General features: G+C 37.6%; 1 protein-coding gene across 2 annotated transcripts; it reads right to left on the reverse strand.

The window, feature by feature from the left end:
• Positions 1–1,318: 1,318 nt before the first annotated feature.
• OLFML1 (olfactomedin like 1) lies at positions 1,319–8,822 on the reverse strand. 2 transcript variants are annotated; one of them, XM_026705874.2, is made up of 3 exons: positions 8,491–8,822; positions 5,242–5,533; positions 1,319–2,114 (listed from the first exon to the last, which is right to left on the reverse strand). In XM_026705874.2, exons 1-3 carry the CDS (start codon positions 8,614–8,616, stop codon positions 1,336–1,338), a joined length of 1,197 nt encoding a protein of 398 aa, XP_026561659.1. In that variant the 5' UTR covers positions 8,617–8,822; the 3' UTR covers positions 1,319–1,335. The 2 variants fall into 2 exon arrangements, with proteins under 2 accessions (XP_026561659.1, XP_087777287.1); XM_087921161.1 differs by lacking the exon at positions 8,491–8,822 and adding an exon at positions 7,167–7,282.
• Between the last annotated feature and the right edge of the window lie 15,043 nt (positions 8,823–23,865).

Below are 23,865 nucleotides of genomic sequence, written 5' to 3' on the forward strand. Positions count from 1 at the left end.
TATTTTGTTTTATTTTTTGTTTCATGTGCAATTATGAAAAATTAGTCATGGTAATCATTGGCATGGATTAATATTATTCTGCAGTATTCATACATATATGCAGTAAAGAAGACAATATATCTTAAGGTTCTCTCCATTAAAAAATGGAGAAGGTGGGTTTACCAGCGAAAGCAAGCAAGCCAGGGGATTGCACCAAGCTCAATCATTACCTCACATTTTAAATGTAGTTTCTGGCTTGGAGGACACATAGATCATCCAACAAAGGAAATGCAAGAAAGGCAGAAAAGCATGGAACCATTTTCCTCAACATTACCTACATTTTTGAGTCTCAGAGGTTTCAGATAAGCTTTATTTGAAATAATTGGGCCTAGAGAGGAGATCTTTTATTGGGAAAAATGCTCTTTCATTAGAACTGAGACTAACTCTTCCGTGCCTCACAATCTACTGACCTCAAGGGGAAGTAGGATGTATATAGAAAGCAAAATATTAGTCCCTCTGCCTGCCTCTGAGTTTACTAATCTTAGACTGCCTCCTTTCTCTGCGTGGTATAGCAAACTAAGTATTAGGCTTTGCTATCCCTATCAAGCATTCCTTAAAATAAATATCTTTTTCTAGTAAAGCTATACACTCACTTACTCAGGTTAGATCTTCCCTCTGTCAAGAATACTAAGTACAGAGATTACAGTATTCTACTGCAAATATTTTTCCCAAGTAAAAGGGAAGAAAGGAAGACAATAAGCAAGTCAAAGAAAGGAAAATGAAATTAGAAAAGAGAATTGGTCCAGTTAAAGTAGTTTGGGAAGAGCAGAGAAGTTTTGATGAGGATGAGAAGAAAATCCTGTACACAAAAGAAAACAGAAAAATGAACGGTGCTATAAAATCAAGCATCCGATATTTTACATTTGAATAAAAGTGCAGGTACTCTTTTTCCCCCCTTCTAGACTCCTAGAATTGAAAAACAATGATGCTTCTTGTTTCTTTCCCACTCTTCATTTTTCTCTGAAGATACCCTCTTTTTTTTTTTTTTTAGCAGTAAATAGTGTCTTACCTCCTGATATGAAGAAATCCAAAGTGCTGCACTGAAAAGACAACTCTTTTCTGTATGAAGTAAGTAACCTTTTCTTTAACTCAGCAGTTCTCTTAGATCTCAGATAGGGCTGAGACAACTTCCTACAAAAATAACAAATTGTAAACTACCCCATAAACTTCAAGGAGAGGGATAGGGGGCGGGAGGGGGGAAGAGAAGGAGGAGGGGGGGGAGGATGGCGGAGGAGAAGAAGAAGTAGTAGTAGTAGTAGTTAGGTTGGTGTAGAGGACATTCTGTTCTTTTATTTTTTAACTTTTTTGACTGGTCATGAGCTTGTAAATGACCTGAGAGCCATCATCCCAGGCAAAGAGTTGTTTGTCTCTGTGGTTATAATGAACCATAGCATGATTTGACTGACGTTTAGGGAAACGAAGTACTGTGTTTTCATATGGACTGATGACATCTAAGGTATCATAAATACATTCTATTTGAGAGACACCACGCCCTGGAGAGTTGTATACAACATAAAGAGCACCACACATCATGAAAGCAGCTTCTGCATTCTGGCTTCTGCAGGACGTATCCCATGTATATTCCACAGTCATGGTTTCATGGTTGATTTTAGTAATCACGAGCTTTCCAGCAGTATCTAGTTCTGCATGGATTGCCCATAATCCTAGTTCATCCACAGCTAAGTCTATTTTAGTAGAAGGGTGAAGTTCATAGGCAGGTATCTCTCCAGCACCCGACAGCAGCATCTGATCAGTTGCATTTCTGTTCTGAATATCAAACTTAATTATCTCATTTAAGGAGCCATATTTATGATAAAACAGAAATCCATTGTATATAGCATGGCCTGTTCCTTGCCAGGGAAATCGTAGTGCAATTCGACGGGCCAGCTGTTTCTCACCACTTTCAGCAAAAGATCGAACGTTTGCAAACTCCATAACAATTTTATTCTTTGTTCCAGTGAAGAAGTAAATCTTTTGGTAATTTTTGCCAGGGTCTTTCAACCATGAGCCAATTGCATCTCCAGACTTTTTGACTATCTTTAGTGATTTGAAGCCTGTGATCATGTAGTTGCAGCCTTTAAAAAAAAAAGAGAAACAATAGACCATCACAAAACATAAATGTTTTAAAAGTTTTAATTGCTTTTCTATTTATTGTTTTATTTCTTGTAAACTGCCCAGAGTCACCTGTCTGGAGATGGGCTGCACATAAATTAAACAAACAAACAAACAAACAAACAACACAGTGGTGGGATTCAAATTTTTTTACTACCAGTTCTGTGGGTGTGGCTTGGTGGGCGTGGCAGGGCAAGGATACTGTAAAATCTCCAGTCAGAGGTGGTATTTGCCGGTTCTCTGAACTACTCAAAATTTCCACTACCGGTTCTCCAGAACTGGTCAGAACCTGTTGAATATCACCTCTGAAACAACAGTATTCTGATGTAGTATCTCAATTTACGTGAACAAGCATAAATGAAGGGAGCATACACTGCTCACAACTTTAGCTGTTTAGTTGCCATCATTTACTGACCCATGGTAGCGCAGTGGTTAGAATGCAATATTGCAGGCTAATTCTGCTGACTGCCGATTGCCGACTGTAAACTGCTTAGAGAGGGCTGGAAAGCACTGTGAAGCGGTATACAAGTCTAAGTGCTATTGCTATCTTTTTTCATTTTTGCACATTAAAATAGCTAACGTTATTTTACAAGGTCTCTCTTCTATTGCTGTTCCTAGATGGGCTACGATCCCTTCCCTCAGAGGCCACTGGGATTAAATAACATGAACAAAGAGTAACTCTTGAAGTTGCAAAGTTGCATGCTTCCCTTATAAAATTTACACATTTCATAAGAAGCTATCAAATATTCACATCTGGGGAGCCCAAGTGTCTTTATTTTACTTTCCTTTTGAACTGAGTCTTTTTTAAGATAGCCTAAGAATAGAAACTTTCTTCCTTTTATTTATTTAGTAAGTTACTCAGGGAGCCATTTAAGGCTGAAAGTACAGTATAAATGCTTTAAACATCATTTCATTAAATAAATATATTTAGTCTCTGTTTCTCCACAACATGGCTCATTTAGTACAATAATCCTGCTATATTTTTGTTGAAAAGTCATGAGTCAGAAAATTCTTCATGTTATGTTAGCATTCATACTGTAAAAAAAAGACACATACGCAGTAATATATTCTCTCTCTTAATATCACACACACACACACACACACACACATGCACACACACAGGCTATATAGGTTCTCAAACTTGAGCTTATAAAATGGATCTTTCTCATTTTTAAAAAAATATGAGGTATGAGTAGCTGAATTTGAATCCTAATGTATTCAAATGTATATACTTTTATCCAGTTAGTTACAAATTCGGCTATATATACTGTGTATATCATACATAGCATAGCATACATAGAAATATATCATACATAGCAAGCAAATAAAGGCACACACACTGAGAGAGAGAGAGAGAGAGAGAGACAGACAGAGAGAGAGAGAAACAAACAGACAGACAGACAGACAGACAGACAGACAGACTGTTTGAGGCAGAAGTGGGATTCAACTGATGTAACAACTGGTTCGGTGAGCGCACACTTCAGTTGGAGCTTCAGTTTTTGGTTGCATTGGTGTTTAGAGAAGGATGGGGATTCAGTATTATATTATTTCAAAAATAAAATTAGGGTTTATTTTAAGAAAGAAACTATATACTGTATTTTTTGTTACATCATTGGGAGCATCATGGTGGACTTAATTTATTATAAATATTAATAGTGGGCAGATAATTTAATATAGACATTTCTTGTCAGATTACATTAGTGATAGGCCTCTATCAGATGTCTGTCAATTCAGCTCAAGATACTTAAGATATTTTCAGGAAGGAAAATTTCCTAATGTATGTTTACTTTTATTGTTTCCATTACATTTCACCCCTGCTTATTGTTGCCAAATGTTTAGCAATAGTTTTTTCTTCTTCTTTGTGATTTATTTTATTTGTTTTAATGTTCTAAATTTAACTTAGCCATCAAGAAATGTTAGGATGAATATATTAGCAAATTCAGTCTTGAATACTCAGGAATGATGGCATACAATAATGCATTAAAATAATGTTCATCTCCTGAGATAATTTTATGTGCCAGTTTGTGGACAGTAGAGTATCATAGTAAGAGTAGCAAGAGCTTTTAAAACACTATGTGAGACCGCTGCCATTATTTTTTCATGAAATTGATTTTAGGCATGCACTAAGTGTCATTCTTTCAAAATAGGAAGTCCTTGACTTACAACCTTCATTTAATGATCATTGGAAGTTACAACAGCACTAAAAAAAAGTGATTTATAGCTAATCCTTGCACTTATGACCATTGCAACATCTCTCTTGTTAGCCCGACGTCATTCCTGGGCTGCCATTCGGGGGCCAGGCCGGCCGTGGACATTGCTTTGAAGCCCTGTGACTACTGATCATTTAGCTGCCGCGAGCCTGCAGGTGTAACTCAAGCAATAGCAGAAGACCTGAGAGGGAAATCACATAGGACTGACAGCGGGGGACGAGCTCCTCTCGGGAAGACTAACTGAGCATGTGCCTGCCTATGGGGGTGTGCCAGGATAATTGGTTAGGCCATGCCGGGATAATTTGGGCAGGGCACATTGGGTGCATAAAGGTGGTGGAGTGGGCTAAGTGATTAACCCTGACTTTAATCTCTGTTAGCTTGCATTGTCAAGCAGCTGATCAGTTAAATGCTGGCATGTTCCAGAGGAAGATAAACAGCTTACATTAGATCGTGTTGTGGCTGTTGGGCTTTTCTTTCGGTTGTGTGATGGAACCTGACATCTATGATCACCTGATCAAAATTCAGACACTTAGCAACTGACATGTATTTACAAAGGTTGCAGCATCCTGGGGTCATGTGATACTCACCATCTGAAACCTTCCCAGCTGGCTTCCGACAAGCAGTCAATGGGAGAAGCTCAATTTGCTTAACAACTGCACGATTTACTTAATGACTGCTTTGATCCACTGAACAACTGTGCAAAAAATTGTAAAGTTGTCAAATTGGGCACAACTCACTTAAAACAATTGTCTTGCTTAAGTAATGGAAATTCTGGTCCAGATATGGTTGTAAGTTAAGGAGTATGTGTACACCGCATGCACGAGTCCAACTATGAAACCATAGGTATACATTTTCAATATTAAGAGTAGACTGCCCTTACTTGCATTCAGCATGAGCTTGATCTTTGTCTTGGATTCTTGTTCTTCTGTTAACTGCTGCTCCAAAAGCTCTTCACCAATGTCCACACATGGGCTGGGATATTCCTTTGCAGATTCAAAGTAGTCAATATCTCTCTGAGCTCTTTCCACTCTGGTTAGCAAATGGTCTATATCATTCTTCAGCTCAGTCTTTAGAATGTTGAGGCCTTCTAGATGTGACATCAGCTTCTTTGAAAACTGCCGGAATTCCTCTACATAATCAGTTATATCTTGATTGCATTTGTTCAGTCGGTTCTTTAGGGAGAACACAGAAATGATCAGTTTAAGTGCTGGCTCCAAACTAAATGTTTACTAGAGCTGTGGCTGGTTCAACCAATATTTCAAATAAGTGCTTAATACTTGCATGACTGTAGCGTCTCTCTCCTGTTTGTTAAAGAAGGCATATCTTTGTTCAAGCTTCAGCATGAACTTATAAAATGATGCAGCGGCTTTGAAGCATCAAAATTTTGTGTCTTTTAGTAATCTGAAGACTGAAAAAAGGTATGTCTGCAATGAGTAATTCAGAGCTGTCCTTGTTCACACAAGTCTGAAACAATTCGGAATGATTTTTTATAATGTACACACCCCTAAAGTTATGCAAAATATTTATTTTTATTTTATTAAGGAAATTTACATGGCCACCCAATTCACTTGTAGTTTATTCCATGTGGCTTACAAGAATATAATTATCCTCTTCCATTTCAACCATCTCCAATAACTCTAATTTCTGCTTAGTTTATGACTCTCATTACTTCCACATCAACATGAAAGGAACAAACTCTAAAGTGCAAAGGAACATAGGACAGGGATGCAGAAAATTCCATTGAGAAACTACAAGGCAACCATAGGAGGTTTGAAAACACTCCAGGAATTGCCTGACCTTCAACTGAGATTTCCTCAGATTATATTCACATAATTTGAAGAAATACTTCTCCCTTCATTGGAGTCATTCATTTTGTCATCTGATCTCTGAGTCCAAGTATTTCATTCAAAACACACTGACAATACACTGGGGGGAAACCCAGGGAAGTGAATAAATGTTTTAGACAGGGAATTCAATACAGTTTTGGCTCAAACCTGAGTGTTCCTGAATTTGCAAAAAATGGATTTCTCATATTTATATAAAACAGATACTTCAGTATAATACTTGATTTTGAAGTGGGCATTTAAGTATATCATTAAAACAAGTCCTCCTTTTATGCTTTCTAAAAAAGGTCACTTTCCCATTTTGGGGCTTAAAGGATGTTGGGCAATAGCTTTCAGTAGAATTTCAGCAACAGCATAATCTTTTCTTTTAGGAGGTTGTAAAAATAGGAGTTGTGCTGGCAAGGCATAGCAGTGAGGCCCCTGCTGATCCAGATGCTGCAGGGAGGGAGAAAAGGGAGGGAGCAAAAAAGGGGCATCTGAGAATCTTTCTTGGGAATGATGAGTTTGCAACTCTTCTGTAGACAATTTGAAGGGGGCGGGGGGGGCGGGACCATTTCTGTTTTGAAAATGGGAGTACAGAGATTGAATCTATGTGAGCATTTATTTCTGAGTGAAAATATATATCACCTACAAGTATTTGGATGGTTGTAAATTCATGGAAGAAGGGATTATAAGAAACATTTTTTTTCATTCGACCTGTAATTTAATGCTTCACAGGCTAATATAATCCCATATGTTAGGATTACACATTCGGTCACTCCTCCAAAACATGGCAAAAAGGAAGGTTGATCTAAAAAAGAATAATTTTGCACATTTGATTTCAGCAACAAATACCTAGTCAAGGGTTACCTCCTCCAGCAGTGCTATGGATTGGCTCAAATGAAACCAGGAAGTTAAGTAATTAATCAAGATGCATTGGCTCCCAGAAACTTTAGCCTAAATTCCTTTAAATCTTTTATACCTTATCATCCACAGGGATAGTTCATTTACTACTTTCTCACTCTTTTTTCAACAAACTTCCCCAGAAAGGTAAGATTTGAGATAAGTTGATAGTTGTTCAGGTTGACTGAGTCAAAGCCTCCTGAGGCATGAACTTTTTTTCCTGGCATGAAAATAACACTAGATGTCAGGCAGCTGTGAATCTTTTAGACACAGTACCAGGGGAAAAAAAGCTGGATTACCCACCTCTTCTATTCAACACACAACCACCTACACTAGATGATTTTGCTTTATGAAGTGACCACATAGTCACAGTTCATAAACTATTCATAGAACACTGGCTTCCCAAAAGCTGGAGGAAAAAATAAGGACAGCTGTCTCAGCAGTAGTTACACTGCAGCCCCTGTGACTTTCTGTTTGGATTCTGCTGAGTTGAATGAAGTTTACTGTAGAGGAGACATAAGTTTACCTGTGATAAGAGGCAAACCTAAGATAAGAGCTGTTGAATACAAGGGCACATAGTTTAAATGCATACATAATTTAAACACATATGACATAACAAACATTTACAAATCCAGATTCTCTGGATGCTGCTTATTCACAGTCTCCCCATTTAAGTGTCTAATAGTGAGGAACTGTGTGGCCCAGGAAATTCCTGAGAGTTCACATTTCCCTCCTTGACATTACAAAATATTCATAAAATTGTTATTCTAATAATAAAAAAATGCCAGTTTTAATGAAAGTGTTGTTTTGTGTTCAGTAATTTGGCAGATTCATAGAATTATTTTAAGAAATATGTGATATTTATATTCTAGAAATAAATGTAGACATTTGAATATTATTTACTTACACTGAATCTCTGGATGACTAAAAGTAGAGTTTTTAAATTCCTGTTGAAGGAGCACCTGGCATACTTGTGGCATTCAATCTTATGTAAACAGCCACATGGATCTGCTCCTAAAGATTAAGAATATTTTAAGAGTATATCTACTTCTATACTGTTCTTCCGTATGGATCTGAGACATCATCTAGCCAACTTTAGATCAAGCATGTACTCTCTCCCATCTTCTTCAAGTGAATTTAAAATTAGCTAGATTTTATCAGAATTTTACCCATTGCAGATGTGTGCACATTTTACAGGGTAATAAATTTATGAGGAGCAGCAGTAACCCCGACTTTCTTTCATAAACAACACTCTGTTTGGTGGTTTGTCAAACTTTGAATTCTGCATAAAAAGCAAGTTTATTTTAAATGAAAACACTTGATTTCCCCAAAACTGATGGAATATAAGTCCCGTACAAAGAAAACAATTCATAATATATTCAAACAGTATGAATGGCACCTACCTCCATTGAGATAATTCGGCGATCTATATAATGCACAAGTTCAGCATCTTGCATAATATATTGTGCTTCTATTCTGATGCATGTAAAAAATGGAACAAGTAAAAATCCAATCTGTATTGCTGCCATTCTTTCATTAAATCTCAGAAGTGATTGAAAGGCAACTCTCCAAAGCTAACAAATACAGTAAGGTTTATTTAGCACAATGATATATATATGTGCATATATAAAGAGACAATCCTCATGCAAAGTCTGAATGATTTAAAATGGCTGTTCAGGTTCCTACAGTTTCTCCTCAACACAAGTTGTGTAAACTTCTCAGCAAGAGATTTATTTCTGGAAGCCAATGGAGTGCTTTCCAGGATATGATCTTTTGATTGGATCCAGATGTTTAGAACTGAACTGTACAACTCACTTAGATTAATGATGTCCAATGAAAGCAGTGAGCCTCCCTTCTTTCCTTTTAGCAGTCGTCATCAGTATGTAACACTGATAAGGTTTCATGTTATAGAATCTGCAACAGAGGTAGCAATCTTGCAAAATAGCCCACTTTTTAAGTCTTTTTATATGCTGTATTTGCAAAACATTGCTTGGTGGTGCAATAAGGGCTGTGCAGGACAGAGACCCATTTCCCCCTATGTAGTATTGATATCATCTTTTTTCATCATGACTAAAAAATGTTTTAGTGATGGATATGTTTCAGAGAGACTTTTTTTTAATGGAACTGCCTTAATTGCACCATTTCCAGCAGTTTCGATCTGTGCATAATCTCTATTCATAAGATTATGCAAGAGCTGTACATTCACATGTCTTAGACTTGAGAGTGTTTTTGCTTTTCTATTTACTGAGTGGGCAACACTTTCTTCCTAGGGATTATATTTGCTTAAAAAAAATGTTTTTACAGAATGTCTGACAGAAGGATCATGTTTCCTCTTGCATGTTAAAGGGGGAAAAAATCAAGAAAATTGAGACAGGGTTAGAAAGGGAAGTAAGGGTGATATTTTTTTACTGTTTTTCTAAGCCTTATTTTTTTCTCCACAATTGGAAAAACAAAAGGCATGAATATAATGCAGGGGTCCATGGACCAGTACTGGACTGTGCTATGCCAGGAACCAAGCCACACAAAGAAACGAAGTCCCATCTGCGGGATGTAGACAGCACATGGAACCAAGCCCCCTCCGGTGGGAAAACCTCTTCCATGGAACTGCTCCCTGATGCCCAAAAGGTTGTGGGGGTGTCACTGGTCTAACGTTAGTTTTAAATTTTAAGCTATTGCTATTTAGCTTTTACTTCCTGAAATGATTTCTTTAAAACTATGCAATGAATATGAAATAAAATTGTACAGTGCTATTCACAGTATCAAACTGTATTCTCAAATACCAGAGTCACACAGTCATTGAATGTAATGGTTGAAGGAGACTTTGAAAATCAACTAATATCCTCAATCTTGCCAACTGTAAGACGCATGGACTTAACTCCCAGAATTCCCTTGGTAGCACACATCTTAAAATTGCCAAGTTTGAAAAACACTGATCTAATCTGACTAGGCTGAACTGCTCAACTAGGTCATGACAAAATTATGCACAAGTGCAAGTCTACAGTTACAAGCATAAGTGATCAGCAGGGAAAACATCTCACCCTCCGATGGGAAGGCAAATCCTTTAATCTGAAAGACCTCTCCATTTGTCTTTTGTAATTCATGAACTCATTTCCTCTTTTTTTCTTTTTCTTTTTAAAAAATTGGTTGGTATTTTTATTTGTCCTTTAAGTAAACTTCAAAGCACAGGGGGTGGAGTAGACCACCAGCATTGCAATAGATGCTTTGAAAAGTACTATGTATGTATATTTCACTTTTTCTAAAGTTTGTCTGTGATTTAATATTTGTTCCCCTATATTTTATGGAACTTTAGCCAGATTTTTCAAAACGGTTGCATTGATAGAGTGACTAATTACAAAAGAGCTGTTTAAGAAAAATCAAATACTTGGGCTCTTGCAGTATGTTCAGAATATAAATCTAGCAAGTAAATAAATACTATGCAACCCTCTCACATTTAAGCAACTAATGTAAATCTACAAGTAACTATCACATGAGTAAATGGCCAACTCTATATATTTCTCTGCATATGTTCATATTATTGAATTATTCTTCTCCTTTATGATGAAAAAAAGCTTTGGGTGGATAGCAGTAATGACTAAAATGTACACTGAATTAAATATACCAGGAGCCGTAGTGGTGAAGTGGTTAGAATGCCGTATTGCAGGCTAATTCTGCTGACTGCCAGCAGTTCGATCCTCACCGGCTCAAAGTTGACTCAGCCTTCCATCCTTCCGAGGTTGGTAAAATGAGGATCTAGATTGCTGGGGGCAATATGCTGATGCTGTAAATTGCTTAGAGGGTGCTATAAAGCACTGTGAAGTGGTATATAAGTCTAAGTGCTATTGCTATACAGTCTCAGACATCATGATAGTATAGTGGTGACAATGTTAATCTAAGATTAAGAATACACAGATTTAAATCTAACTCAGCCACAGGAACTCATTAGGTGTTTAGTTCAATGACTTCCTGCCAGACCAAATATATCGCAGGGTGGTTGTTGTAGGGGAAATACGACTGCATGTTGCCACATTATCCTAATGAAATGCAAAATATACACCAAAAAGCAAACGAATGAACTTAATATAAAATCTATGTCTAAACTATCAACTTGCATGTTAAAGGCCCACCTAATAAAAGATGCTTCCAGTTCAAAAAATGAAACTGTTGTGTATATATGTCACTATGACGGGTGCTTTATTCTTTGCTGCTATGTGTTTAAAATGTTTGAATTATTCTAATTGTTTTTATTTTTTAAATTTTGTTTGCCACCCAATGGCACTTGTGGGGGGCATATTAAATAAATAAATAGATACAGACCAGTTATTCTTGTACAATAATGTCTGGGGTAGTCTTTCTGAATTATAGCCTACTTTTGCTTCTCCTAAGAAGAGCTTCCTTCCTCCCCCCCTTGTTTTATATATTTCCCTATCTTTTTTCCTATTCAGATTTTGTGAGCTCTTTTCTTCACAAAAGGAAAAAGATTCTGTCTATCAGATACATTATCTGCCCAATAATTGTCTGACTAAGCTCTGAATACGTCTGGCTCTCTGTCTGGCTCCCTCTTTAGCATACTCACAATCTGTCTGTCTGTTTCCTCTCTCAGCCATAGCTTTATCCACAACATTTGACTTGCTGTTTCCTTGTTCTACCTTGTTACTTTGCAGAAGCAATGACATCATTCTACTCCCTCCTGGTTAATTTGTCTGCTATGTAAAAAAGATTTATGTTCAGTATTTAAACATTGCATTCATTTCTTCCCCCTCGGAATTCAAAGAGTAAAATATAGTGCAAGCAGTGGCATCAATAGGAACAGCAGGAAAAATTAATGGAGGACAAATCATGCTCCCCCTCCTACCATGTTTTGTCTCATGACAGTGGGAAGCCTTGAGGTTGTTTTTTGGAGAAGGGTTGCCATTAATCAATTACTTTTTGTTGTGAGGTTTATAATCGTATGTTAGAGTGTGAGTTTTTATGGAGCAGAGTGCAGAGAAGAGCAACCAGGATGATGAGGGGACTGGAGGCTAAGACATATGAAGAACTGTTGCAGGAAATGGGCCTGGCTAGTCTAGGGAAGAGAAGGACCACAGGAGACAGGAGAGCAGTCTTCCAATATCTGATGGGCTGTCACAGAGAGGAGGAGGGGGTTAAGCTATTTTCCAAGGCACCCAAAGGCCAGGCAAGGAACAATGGATGGAAACTGAACAAGGAGAGATTTAACCTGGAAATAAGGAGAAACTTTCTGACAGTGAGAACAATCAACCGATGGAACAGAAGTTGCCTTCAGAAGTTGAGACTTTCAAGAAGAGATTGGACTGCCCTCTGTCAGAAATGGTGTTGGGCAGGGGGTTGGACTAGATGCCCTACAAGGTCCCTTCTGACTCTGATTATCTGTTAACAGAGCTTTTTCAGCTCTGACTGGATGGTGGAGAATGGAAAGTGTTATGTCCTTGGGACTGGCTGAAGTCCCCAACCAAGTCCGTTCCTGTTGCGGGGGCGTTTGCAGCTCCCATTGGTTGGCTCCCTTCGACAGCCGGCTATAAAAGCCGGCTGCTGGGTTGAGCCAGCTGCTGTTCGCTGGGCATGTCTGCTAGTTAGTTGGCAGACGCGACAGCCCTTTATTCAGTTGAATAAAGCCCGTTCTTGTTATGCTCTGGTCTAGCCTCTCTTTACTCGATCCACAACAGAAAGATTTAGATTTTCCTGTCCCTAAAAAGCCTAGAAATAGATAATCAGACAGCTATTGGGCCATTTTATGGCAAATGAGCAAACAGGGCAATCTGGATTGTAACATTGCCACCATTTAGAACAACAGTGAAGTATTTTTCATTTGTTCACTTACAAAAGAAACAGGCAAAATTCTATGCCACCTGCTTTTAAATAAAGGAAACTTTCCCCAGGTAGAATTAAATTATTTCTACCAACTGCCCGTTTAAAATCATTGTTACTCATCCCATCCCCTGACACTGACAAAAATCACTCAGCTTAGTTATAATAAAAACAACATATCCAGCTAAAGTCAGAGACTTCAAATGGAAGTATAAAACCTGAAGAAATCATTAATAGACTTTTGCCAGTGGAATGACAGTCGAACTCTCCATAATTGAGGTCATCATGAGAAATTAATAATCATTCACTCAAATTGATTGCAGTCTTCCAGAGAGCAACACTATTTTTTCTGAATCCACATACCTGAAAAAACAGCCAGGTTTTCAATACCTGTCTAAAGGTTTGCAGAGCTGGGTCCTTCTGTAAGTCGGGCTGGGAGGGGAGATCATTCCAGGGGGGAAGATTCACCACAGAAAAAAAACCCATACCTCCTAAATCCCATAAAATGACATCGTCTCAAAGAGGGGACCATGAGCATGCTCAACCGATTGACAACCAAATGCTTGTCTGAAAAATCAGATAATACCAAACTTTCAACCACTTTTGCTAGGTTTAGTGTACAAATTTACATGCCAAAAGTCTTCTGGGTTGTTATTAATCTGCCCAAAGCCATTAAAAAGTACTTTTATCACTTTTTATCAATGTCAGGTGCCCATCAGATATGTTGGACTATAGCAGTGGTGGCTAATCTTTTTGGGCTCCTGTGCCAAAAATTGTGCATGTGCTTGCACACTTGTGTTCACGTGCCAGCACCCAAAAGGCAATGCACCCCACCACGTCTCCTATGCATGCGTGCACAATCCCCCTACCTGCCCACCCCCGCCGCCCCTGACCTGTACTGTGCCTCACAGCTGATTTTCGGCCAGTTTGAGCCTTTTTTGGCCTCCAAAAGGCTTGAGGAAGGCTTTTGCAGGCTTCTACAAGCTTTGTAGGCTGAAAACTGGCCTCGTTTCATCACTTCCTGTTTTTCCGAAAATACTGGAAGTGATGAAACAGGGCTAGATTTCAGCCTGCAAAGCTTCTAGAAGCCTGCAGAAGCCTTCCTCAAGCCTGTTGAGGCTGAAAAAGGCCTCAAACTGGCTGAAAATCAACTGTGAGGCACACGCATGCGCAGCGAGGTAAGTTTGCCTCACGTGCTGGCACAAATGGCTCTGCATGCTACCTGTGGCACGCGTGCCATAGGTTCACCATCACGGGACTATAGTGTTGGACATGTTGAACTATAGTTCCTTTCATTCTCAGCCATCCTTTTCTAACAGCAGATAAAAGCCCATCTGGATGGGTCTGTCTTAAAGCTAGAACTCAACTAGCTGGTACAGTGACGACTCTATGCCATTTGAATAGGTTTCCCTTGTATTAATTACTTACAATTAAAGCAAGCCATAACAAAAGTATGACTTGAATATTGATTGCAGATCTTGTTTAAGGATACATTGGTATGTGTACAACAAAATAGTCAGACACTCAGTGAAGATACTTGGGCTTTACATAACTGAACATCAACCAACATCAAAATAATAAACATGGGGAACAGGATCAGTTTCCCTTTGTCTGGTTTCCAGGGAGAACACGTCATTGATTTAAGATTCACAACCAGTGGCATGCTGAGTTTGAGAATGTTATTTTTTTCTTTCTTTCTTTCTTTCTTTCTTTCTTTCTTTCTTTCTTTCTTTCTTTCTTTCTTTCTTTCTTTCTTTCTTTCTTTCTTTCTTTCCTTCCTTCCTTCCTTCCTTCCTTCCTTCCTTCCTTCCTTCCTTTTCTTCCTTCTTCCTTCCTTCCTTTCTTTTTTTCTTTCTTCTGCAGGCTACTAGCCGCCATTTCCCCAATAACAAGGCTTCATTATAAGAACAAAAAATGCAACCAAAATAAACACTGGCAGCTCCTCTCTTGTTGAATTGTCACTGTGGTGTGTGTGTGTGTGTATGTGTCCCAAGTCTGAAAACAAACAATGCTAGAAAACTTTTCAGTCTAAGATGCATTATTTATGAACCATATCGTAGTCAGGCAGAAAGTGACAACTGTTTGGGAAAGGGAAAGCTTGAATGAATGAATCTCAAGCAAGCAAGGATTGCATTTGCATTATTATCCTGGTTTAAAATTGACTTAAATATTACTTAATATCTCTTACGTTCAGTATTCTGTATTCAAGATTAGAGTTTCATATTTTATGTTCAACAATACAAAATAAATTTTATGACCTGGTCTTGTTCTTGTACCCAGATGAAATTAGTCATATTGTTCATAAAGTTTGATTGAAAGAGTGAAAATAATCTTTATCCTGTATATTTAATATTAAATAGTTTGTATGCTTTCCATTAATTTCTTTTGCTTGGAAGCTGGCTGAATTAGTGAATAAAAGGAATAATTCTATTATCACATTGGGATTTTTGTAAACAGGAGGCACAAATGATTTTTGTAAAATCTGAAAATTAACTTAAAATCCAGGGAACTGCTGTGAACAGCTGCATATTACATTCATCTCATGTATGTATTTTGTAGTCAAATAGAATTGTGGGCAGTTCCATTGTGAAATTTTGTCTTCGCTCTCGCTGTTGGCTTGTCTCTTGTTCCTTGAGACCTTGCAGTAAGAAAATGTATGTAAACAGAATCATATTTCCCCACAGCAGAAGTTACATAGTTGAGGTTTCAAAAACGAAGAGATCTGATGATATGTGCTCAGGATAAGCTATTGCAAAAATACACCTGCCATCTGCTTTTCTAGAGGTTGTTTACAGAGAAAGTTCTCATATTGCATAAATGTAGCAGCTGGTGGTAATGCTCCAAGAATATTGCTCCATTTTCCAAAGCAAATACCATTCAGAAATTGACTAAAACTCCTGACCCATATCAAATCCTTGGAAGTTTGCAAATAGGATCCTCAGGCCTCCTAGAAAAAGGTTTTGAGGACCAGCAAACATAGCCATCTAATATTGTACAAGTTACTTCATTAAAATGAGGATCCCAATTGTTGGGGCCAATATGCCGACTCTGTAAACCGATTAGAGAGGGCAGTAAAAGCAATATGAAGTGGTACAGTATATAAGTCTCAGTGCTATTGCTATTACCATGCTTATGTAGGGGGAAGATCTAATTACTAGAAGTAGAAAAAAATCTACAAATGCAACAAATGTCTTTGGAGGGCAGGCTGAATGGTAGGCAACAGCAATAACACTTAGACTTATGTATTGCTTCACAGGGCTTTACAGCCCTCTCTAAGAGATTTACAGAGTCAGCATATTGCCCCCAACAATTGAGCTCCTCATTTTACCGATCTCAGAAGGATGGAACATTGAGTCAACCTTGAGCCTGGTGAGATTCAAACTGCCAAATTGCAGTACTGCATTCTAACCACTGTGCCACCTCGCCTCTTTAAGATTGCAAGTCCCCCCCTACTACTTTCTTGTTCCCAGAATCTGCAACTCTCTCATTCTGGCAAATGATGGGATGGGTTATTCAGCCATTGCATAGCCTTATACCAATTTGTTCCTCAAAATAATATTCCTTCCATTATGCCCAAGAGCACACTAAATACATTGTGTTAGTGTTTCCAACCCCTCTATTCACAGGTTATAAAGTTGAAAAGGATTCTTTGTAGAATTCTCATTCTTTTTCAGTGTAGAAAATCTCATGAGAATATTCATGGAATATTCTTTGATAACCACCTGTGTAAGTCTGAAGCATTTAATTCCACAAATTTGATATTCAGACCTCTATTATTATCCACTTTTGGTCAAAGGAATATGAGTCCTTTTTTTAAACACTGATGAGATATGTTTTCAGTTCAATGGGAAAATCATCATTAATTGGTCTGATAACATTTTGATTAAAAAACTGGGAAAGGAAGTGATTTAGTTACTTTGGGTATAATGAAGGTAGAATGTCATTGTAGCGTAGCTCTAGTCTGAGTCATCACATTAAACAGCTCTCCCCAGGGAAAGTTGGAGATCAGGAAGGAACATGGCAGGAGAAATGAAACATTTGTCTATTCATTTGTCAGCGCTCGGCTGGATATTTATGCTCCCTAACCTTCAGATTGACAGAATAAAGTGTTCACCATTACAATAGTGAGTACTGACTTGCTAACTGAAAGGGAAATAAATAACTTTAAGAGACCAATCGGGAGCAATTTGATTATCCATCATTTTTAAGGCTTTCTTCAGACAAATGCTAAACATGTGAAGATGGAAGAAGTATTGTATTTCTGAATTCTTCCTCAATGTCTCATGAACTACATTGTCAGCCGTACCAAGTAGACCAGACTGGGAACAAGACCAGATGAGCTCATGCTACTTTACTGTAAAGCTACGTGAACAGAATATTGCAAGTCATAGAAATAAAATTTTCCCAAGGCCATTTTTACAGCGCAATAACTAAACATCCCTTCTGAGTCTTTTTCTTCACCCAATATGCAGGTATGGGCTATGGTGTCTCTTACCTGACCATTGCTTAGGTAGCATCTCCTCCCCTGTCTCTGAAGGTCATTCCCACATACCATTACCTACATACTGCTACTACCACTTTGATTGACTGTTTGTTTATTTATTAAATTTGCTTGCCCCCCATCCTACTGCAATTTCTTTTATCCTGCCCTTTTACTCTATAAGTAATTTAAGGCAGTGAACGTACCTAACACTCCTTCTTCCTCTTATTATCCCCACAGCAATAATCCTGTGTGGTGGGTTGGGCTGGGAGAATGTGACTGGCCATAGTCACCCAGCTGATTTCATGCCTAAGATGGATAAAACTCAGTCGCCTGGTTTCTAGGCTAGCTCCTTAATCACAACTTCAAATTGGCTCTTCATATATATGATTAAAGCATGCCTCCATAGGGAAATGTACCCATATTATACTGTTAGTTAGTCAGGTACCTATGATTACATGGACCATCTTGGCTTATTTGTAGGAATAATTCTTCCAAGAGCATTCCAGTGATCACAGATTTGTGTCTTCATCTTATCTGCTACTTTCCTTTTTGTCTATTTCTCTCAACCTTGCCTTGCATAATATTTTAATGTTTTTTTTTCTAATACACCAACAACTTATAAATGTGCTCAAAGCATTTGAATTTTTCACTTGCTGATCATTGCCTTATGGAAGCATTTGGTTCAAGTCTTTTGTTCAGGACTGATTGATTGACTCTTCCTGAAGCCCCTTGTACTCTTAGTAACTATCTCTGAAGTCATAATTCAAAGGCACCTACTTTCTTTCTCTCTTTCTCAGTTTCCCGCTTCCTGAAAAATTAGAGATTCTTTACATTAAGTAAAGAATTACTGAAGCATCTGTGCTATCTGAAGTTTTTAAAACAACTTGCCCATTTTTCCCACTTCAAGAAAACACAAGGAATTCAAGGCAACCATCCAGCCTTCGTTTTAAAACTTAGGTCCTTTAAAAGCACCTAGGAAACCTTTTTAGTTTTGATAGTAGCATACTGCACTACTCTCTTTCTAGCCCTCCACTGACATCTAATCTTGGGTGTGGACCTACATTAGTTTTCTTCTCTGAGTAAAGAAACTACAAGTAGCCAAATGTTGCTTAATGGTTAATTGTGGATTTCAGTTGGAGATAATGGGATGAGACTCAATTAGAGTACAAAGTTCCTTCTTGCCTCAAATGCATATGATTGACAATGATAAATTCTGATAGGTTTATTAGATCTGGGAACTTTCTCGGAATGTGAAGTAGAAAATGGAGATAGAAAAAAAATATTTACTTGTGTTCCAAAAAATACATTCTCACTTGAAATGTTTCAACTAGTCTCTGTTCTGATGGAATAAACTCAATAAGTCTTAAGCGTCTCCTGTTCTAGTGATGGTGGTGGTGGGAAACTATAAATCTTTTCCCTGGTCCAGAAAATTGGGGTGGCATTCATGTTCAGTGCTATTGTCTAACAAATGTAAACAAAAATTCATTTTGTACACTGAACTGTCAGTGCAAACATCACAGCCCATGAAAAAAGAATAAAAGAAAACTGAATAACTTTCTCCGTCTGCAAGCTATAGCAAAAACAAAGCAGTATGTTTTGCATTTGCATCCTGAAAGCAGAACAATGCAGTATCTATAATAAATTTGCATTATAAGGTGCATTTGCATTTGGCATCTGCCTAAAAATGTATTCTTATACATAAAAACACCTTTACATTATATACAGTATACATCAATTCCTATATAACAAATGTAAAAGAGAAGTCAACTTACCTGTCAGGCAAGTAACAATTCAGCAGGTGACATTTTTAAAAAATTATGTTTCCAAGGAGTCTTAATCTTTGAACAAGTATTTAATTCTCTGTCTTCTCACCCCGTGTTCTATCCAAATGAAAGCCTGGATGGGACTTGTATCTGCTGTTATAATAGTTAATATTTCTCCAAATCTCCATGATTTGGAAATGAATTTAAGGGGGGGCGGAAAATCTGCAGAAAGAACATTTGTAACATTCAAATAATGAAGGGGGGAATGGTCCAAGTTTTTTCTGAGCTCAGGAAAACATAGGATACATTAAAATGACCATTTGGAATAGGAACAGATTTTCCTTAGAACATTCATTAATCCTTACATGCAAATTTTCTTACACTGAAAATATCTAAAGATTTTTGCTAGAATTCTTCCCAAGATAAGAGCTTCTCAAGCGAGGCACAATTTAAGAAACTTGAGAGTTCTAGCTGATCATTCTGACTACGAAAATGGATGCTACATAGGTATTCCTTTATAGGGCTGCTCTTGTATAAGGTTCAGGGAAGTGTCAGGCAAATTTTGGGTAAAAATCATATGCTGTATAGCTTCTAAGGCTGGTGCCAACATTCCTAGTATTGAAATAAGGCAGCTGTTAGTAATTTCCTCCAGTACAATTGGCCTTTCTAATTCAGTTTATATTAGATTGATCATAAGAGAAAGATGGAGGAAGACAGAAAAATCTAGTTATTCTTTAGTGATTACATTATGTGTATATCAGATGTCTTCTAAAAGCTCTAGATGGAATATCCTCAATCATTTTGTTGCCACAAAGTCATCCAGTTAGTTTGATGTTAGAAAGGACTCAAGCTGGCTACATCCGTGCCCCTTAATCAATACAGCACACTACTCTGGCTGTCTTATTCAGAAGATGCCCAGTCTTTCAGAAACATCTATCTGACCTTGCTTTGGGGAAAACACCCTGATTCCTATCTGTCTGACACATATGTAATATGAATGTATTGATACATGAGTACTTTTATATAACAAAATTAACAACTAGGAACCATAACCCATAATTTAGAACTCAGAAAACCAGTGATATGAATCAATGAAGCCAGTCTGTGGATTTAGGAGCAGAGAGCACAAACCAGCTTACAGGCCAGAATGCTGCTCTTCTACCTACTTTCTGAACATTGACAAAAATTTTGGGTCAGGACAATGGTACTGACAGTCATCCTGACTATAAGTGTACAGTTTCTAACATGTTTCTAACAGGTTTATTTTCATAGAACTGAAAACCTCCTTGCTAAACAGGATGGAAGTATGTCCGATCTTGTGGGAGCACCATCACTTGAGATTTTCAAGAAGTGATTGGACTGCCATTTGTCAGAAATAGTGTAGGGCCTCCCGTTGGGGCGGGGGGTTGGACTAGATGACCTATAAGGTCCCTTCCAACTCTGATTATCTGTTATCTGTTGTGATTATTTCAAGTTCCCAATGAAGGCAATGGTATTCGACAGAACAATATTAAAGCCTGAAAGTCAAATATAAGGGCATTGAGAGAAAATGGTGCAATTTTAAACATTTTTTTCCTCTTCAGCTGAAAATTATGACCTTTCAACAACAATTAAAAAATTGGGAGTATCTAACTCTGCTTTTAAGCCATATGCGTTTAAAAATATGAAATGAATCTGGAGGACTATACAGCCTTAATATTTTTTAAAAGTAAAATCCATAGGAAGCCTGGCCTACAAGAAATAAGGGCCATGGCCAGTGGATTTTGCAGTCAATACTTCCCTCCAAAGTTAGTTTTCCTTCTTTCCTTCTTTTTCAGAGACAACAATCTAATTTATTATGGGCCCTTTTCTCCAAAAAACTGGTCTAAAACTACAACAAAGTCTTTTACATGCTTCCTGACATAAGACCTTTGGGACAACGTTTTAATTTTTACTAAAAACTCTCATTCTTAACTGATGACTGATACATAAATTTTTTAAAAAGAGGCTACCTCTGCTTGTCTCAGTGGCTGAGATTTTAAACTAAATCATTTTATCAAGGTAAATACCATTAAAAGATATTTCACGATAAAGTGTAGAATAGCCAGCAGGGGACGCTAAAACATAAAAGGAGAATCTGATCTCGGAGAATCAGCATCTAGAATTGCTCTTCGAAAAGCTATTTGGTTATAAGGTCATTGCTAAAGTGTAGAAAGGCTATGGGGTGATTCCCACAAATGTCTTTCAAGGATTTCCTCTATTTTCACACACACACACAGGTCCCTCAAAGTTGGGAGAGAAAACTATTTCTGTATATATCAATTACTTAATATTTTGTGGCACATCACATTTGGACAATAATATTCTTATTAATTTTTCTACTTTCTATTCTAGAAGAGAATTCTTTCACAGAAGGGCTCCCTGATCTGAGCTGGAAAAATCCAGATGACCAACAGATGGCAGCAATGTCCTACTTCTCTGAGCTGCCATCTGGTGGCCATCTAGATTTGTGCAGCCGAGATCTGATCTCCTTAAAAGTAGAATAGCATTTAACCTTATGACATGAACTCAAAATATAGTTTTGGTTTTCAGTTTTACAAAGCAAAATTGTTTGCAGTGGCTGTCTTTCCCCCTCTATTCTATTGTAGAAGGGGCTCCATAGATCTGCAATGACATACATCTACTTTGAGTAAATCCATTCCTTTTCCACATCAAGTTTATTTTCAGGTAACATTCAAGGAGCCTGGCTATGATCTATAAAGTTTTCAACATCACCTTGCTAGGATTTCTGAAAAATGTCTTTTCTGTAGCTAAAACCTGGCCATATTTTCCAGTTTCCATTCTTTTGTTAGATGAAGAGCAGCCAATGACAGGGTGTTTTTTTAATTTGTTTCTTGTGGCCAAGGATGCAGTCATACAAAACATGTGTACCTTGGGGCAACTGTCTCTTTTTGAGTTACTGGATCAAGACAATTTTGTTTGCTCAAGCTCTTAATAATTGTGCTGCTACTTATTATGCAAGTCCCTTCCAGCAGCTCATTTCAGTTTTGGATGCTTTGCATGTTATGCTTGTATTGCTCTGATCTATTGCTTTAAGTGCCATGATCAAAAGTCAAGGTATAAACCATTAGAATAAATAAATAATATTAATACCAGACACCTATGCACAATGCCTGAAAGAACTGCCAGTTCTGGGTCCTAGATTTATTTCTTTTTTCCAGATCGACTACCCTGAATAAGCTTAGTTGGCAGATGATTGAGGCAAAGAATGGATAAAGGCTGAAAGTGCTACGTGACCTATTTTGTACATCCAGGAGGCATATGGAGTTAATTTATTTACTGTTAATTTACTGTAATTGAGAAATTCTTGTCGGGTCACCGCCTCAACCATAAATAAAGCAGGATGTTGCCGACTGTGAAAAGTTTCACCTGCCAACCTGACCACCTTCACGACTGAAATTGAAATGAGGAAGAGAAGAGAAACATCTTTGTGTCAGGCAGCAAAAGGGTTGACAGTGTTTCTCAACCTCAGGAACTTTAAGATGAGTAGACTTCAACTCCCAGAATTCCACTAGCCAGCATGCTGGCTGGGGGAATTCTGCAAGTTGAAATCCACCCATCTGAAGGTTCTTGAGGTGAGAAACACTGCTGTAGAACATGGGTGTCAAACTCGTGGCATCATCTAGCCGTCATGTGATGTTTTGTGATGTTTTTCCCATTTGCGGAGGTGGGGTGGGTGTGGCCTGTGCATGACATATCCGGCCTGTGGGCTGCCACTTTGACACCCCTGCTCCAGAGGGTTACCATAATACAGAAATGTGAACTAGAGTTTAGTCAAGACTCCTGAGACCATAGGAATGACACAGTAGGATAAACTGATGAGCTTTTATTGTTGCTGTAGGACAAAGTTGGCATTATGAGCCCCGAAACTGCCACATTCCTGATGATGTAAGTCTGGGGTAACTGTAAGACTTGTGGGCTTCAACTTCCAGAATTATCAAGCCGGCATGGTTGAGAGTTGCATTCTGGGAGCTGAAGCCCACAAGTTTTAAAGTTGCCAAAGTGGGACACATCTAATGTAAGTGATAGGATCTGGCTTGGGTTCACAGTTCACAGTTAGACTAAGAATAATATGAACTATTTTCTGAGTTTGGAGAATTTTGCCAGTTTCTCTGAGCTGTTTTTTTTTTTAAAGTTTTATTTGGGTTTTCACAAAAAAACCCCATAATATAAATAAAACATCTTTTTTTGAAAATAGCATGGTCCCAGGTTACACTTCTTCATACAGACACAAACTCAATTTCATGATCATTTTTGTGTTCTATTCCATATCTTATTACTGTTTTACATTTTCTACATAGTTTTTCCCCACTTTTAATTTTCTCAATTTTATTTTGATTATCTCATCTCAATTCAAATCATTATATTTATACTTTTGTCTGTCCTGTTTCAATTTCATATTATAAAATTATCTTTTAATTTCATCCATTCAACTCTTATTTAAGCTTCAATGTATACCTTAAGGCTGTAATATTCAATATAATACATAACTTCCAATCAAATTCTGTTTGGTACATTCTTAAAATATACACTATATTCTTAAAAAAAGATTATAAATATATGTAATTAAAACACTCATTCCATTCCAATTTAGTCCGATCATTAATATTCATTAAAATCTTAACATCTTTAACATTTTTTTCAATTAAATATCATACTTCCTTGGGAAC

Source organism: Pseudonaja textilis, chromosome 1, assembly GCF_049901715.1.
Source record: "Pseudonaja textilis isolate UNSWEBS1 chromosome 1, rPseTex1.2, whole genome shotgun sequence".
Taxonomy (NCBI): Eukaryota; Metazoa; Chordata; class Lepidosauria; order Squamata; family Elapidae; genus Pseudonaja; species Pseudonaja textilis.

Bases quoted from the DNA above. Each gene is read 5' to 3' on its own strand.
- OLFML1 (XM_026705874.2), bottom strand. From the start codon at position 8,616: ATGGCAGCAATACAGATTGGATTTTTACTTGTTCCATTTTTTACATGC. The intron at 5,534-8,490 runs GTAGGTGCCATT...TTCTCCCTAAAG, and splicing joins GCCGAATTATCTCAATGGAG to AACCGACTGAACAAATGCAA. The intron at 2,115-5,241 runs GTAAGGGCAGTC...TTTTTTTTAAAG, and splicing joins CAAGCTCATGCTGAATGCAA to GCTGCAACTACATGATCACA.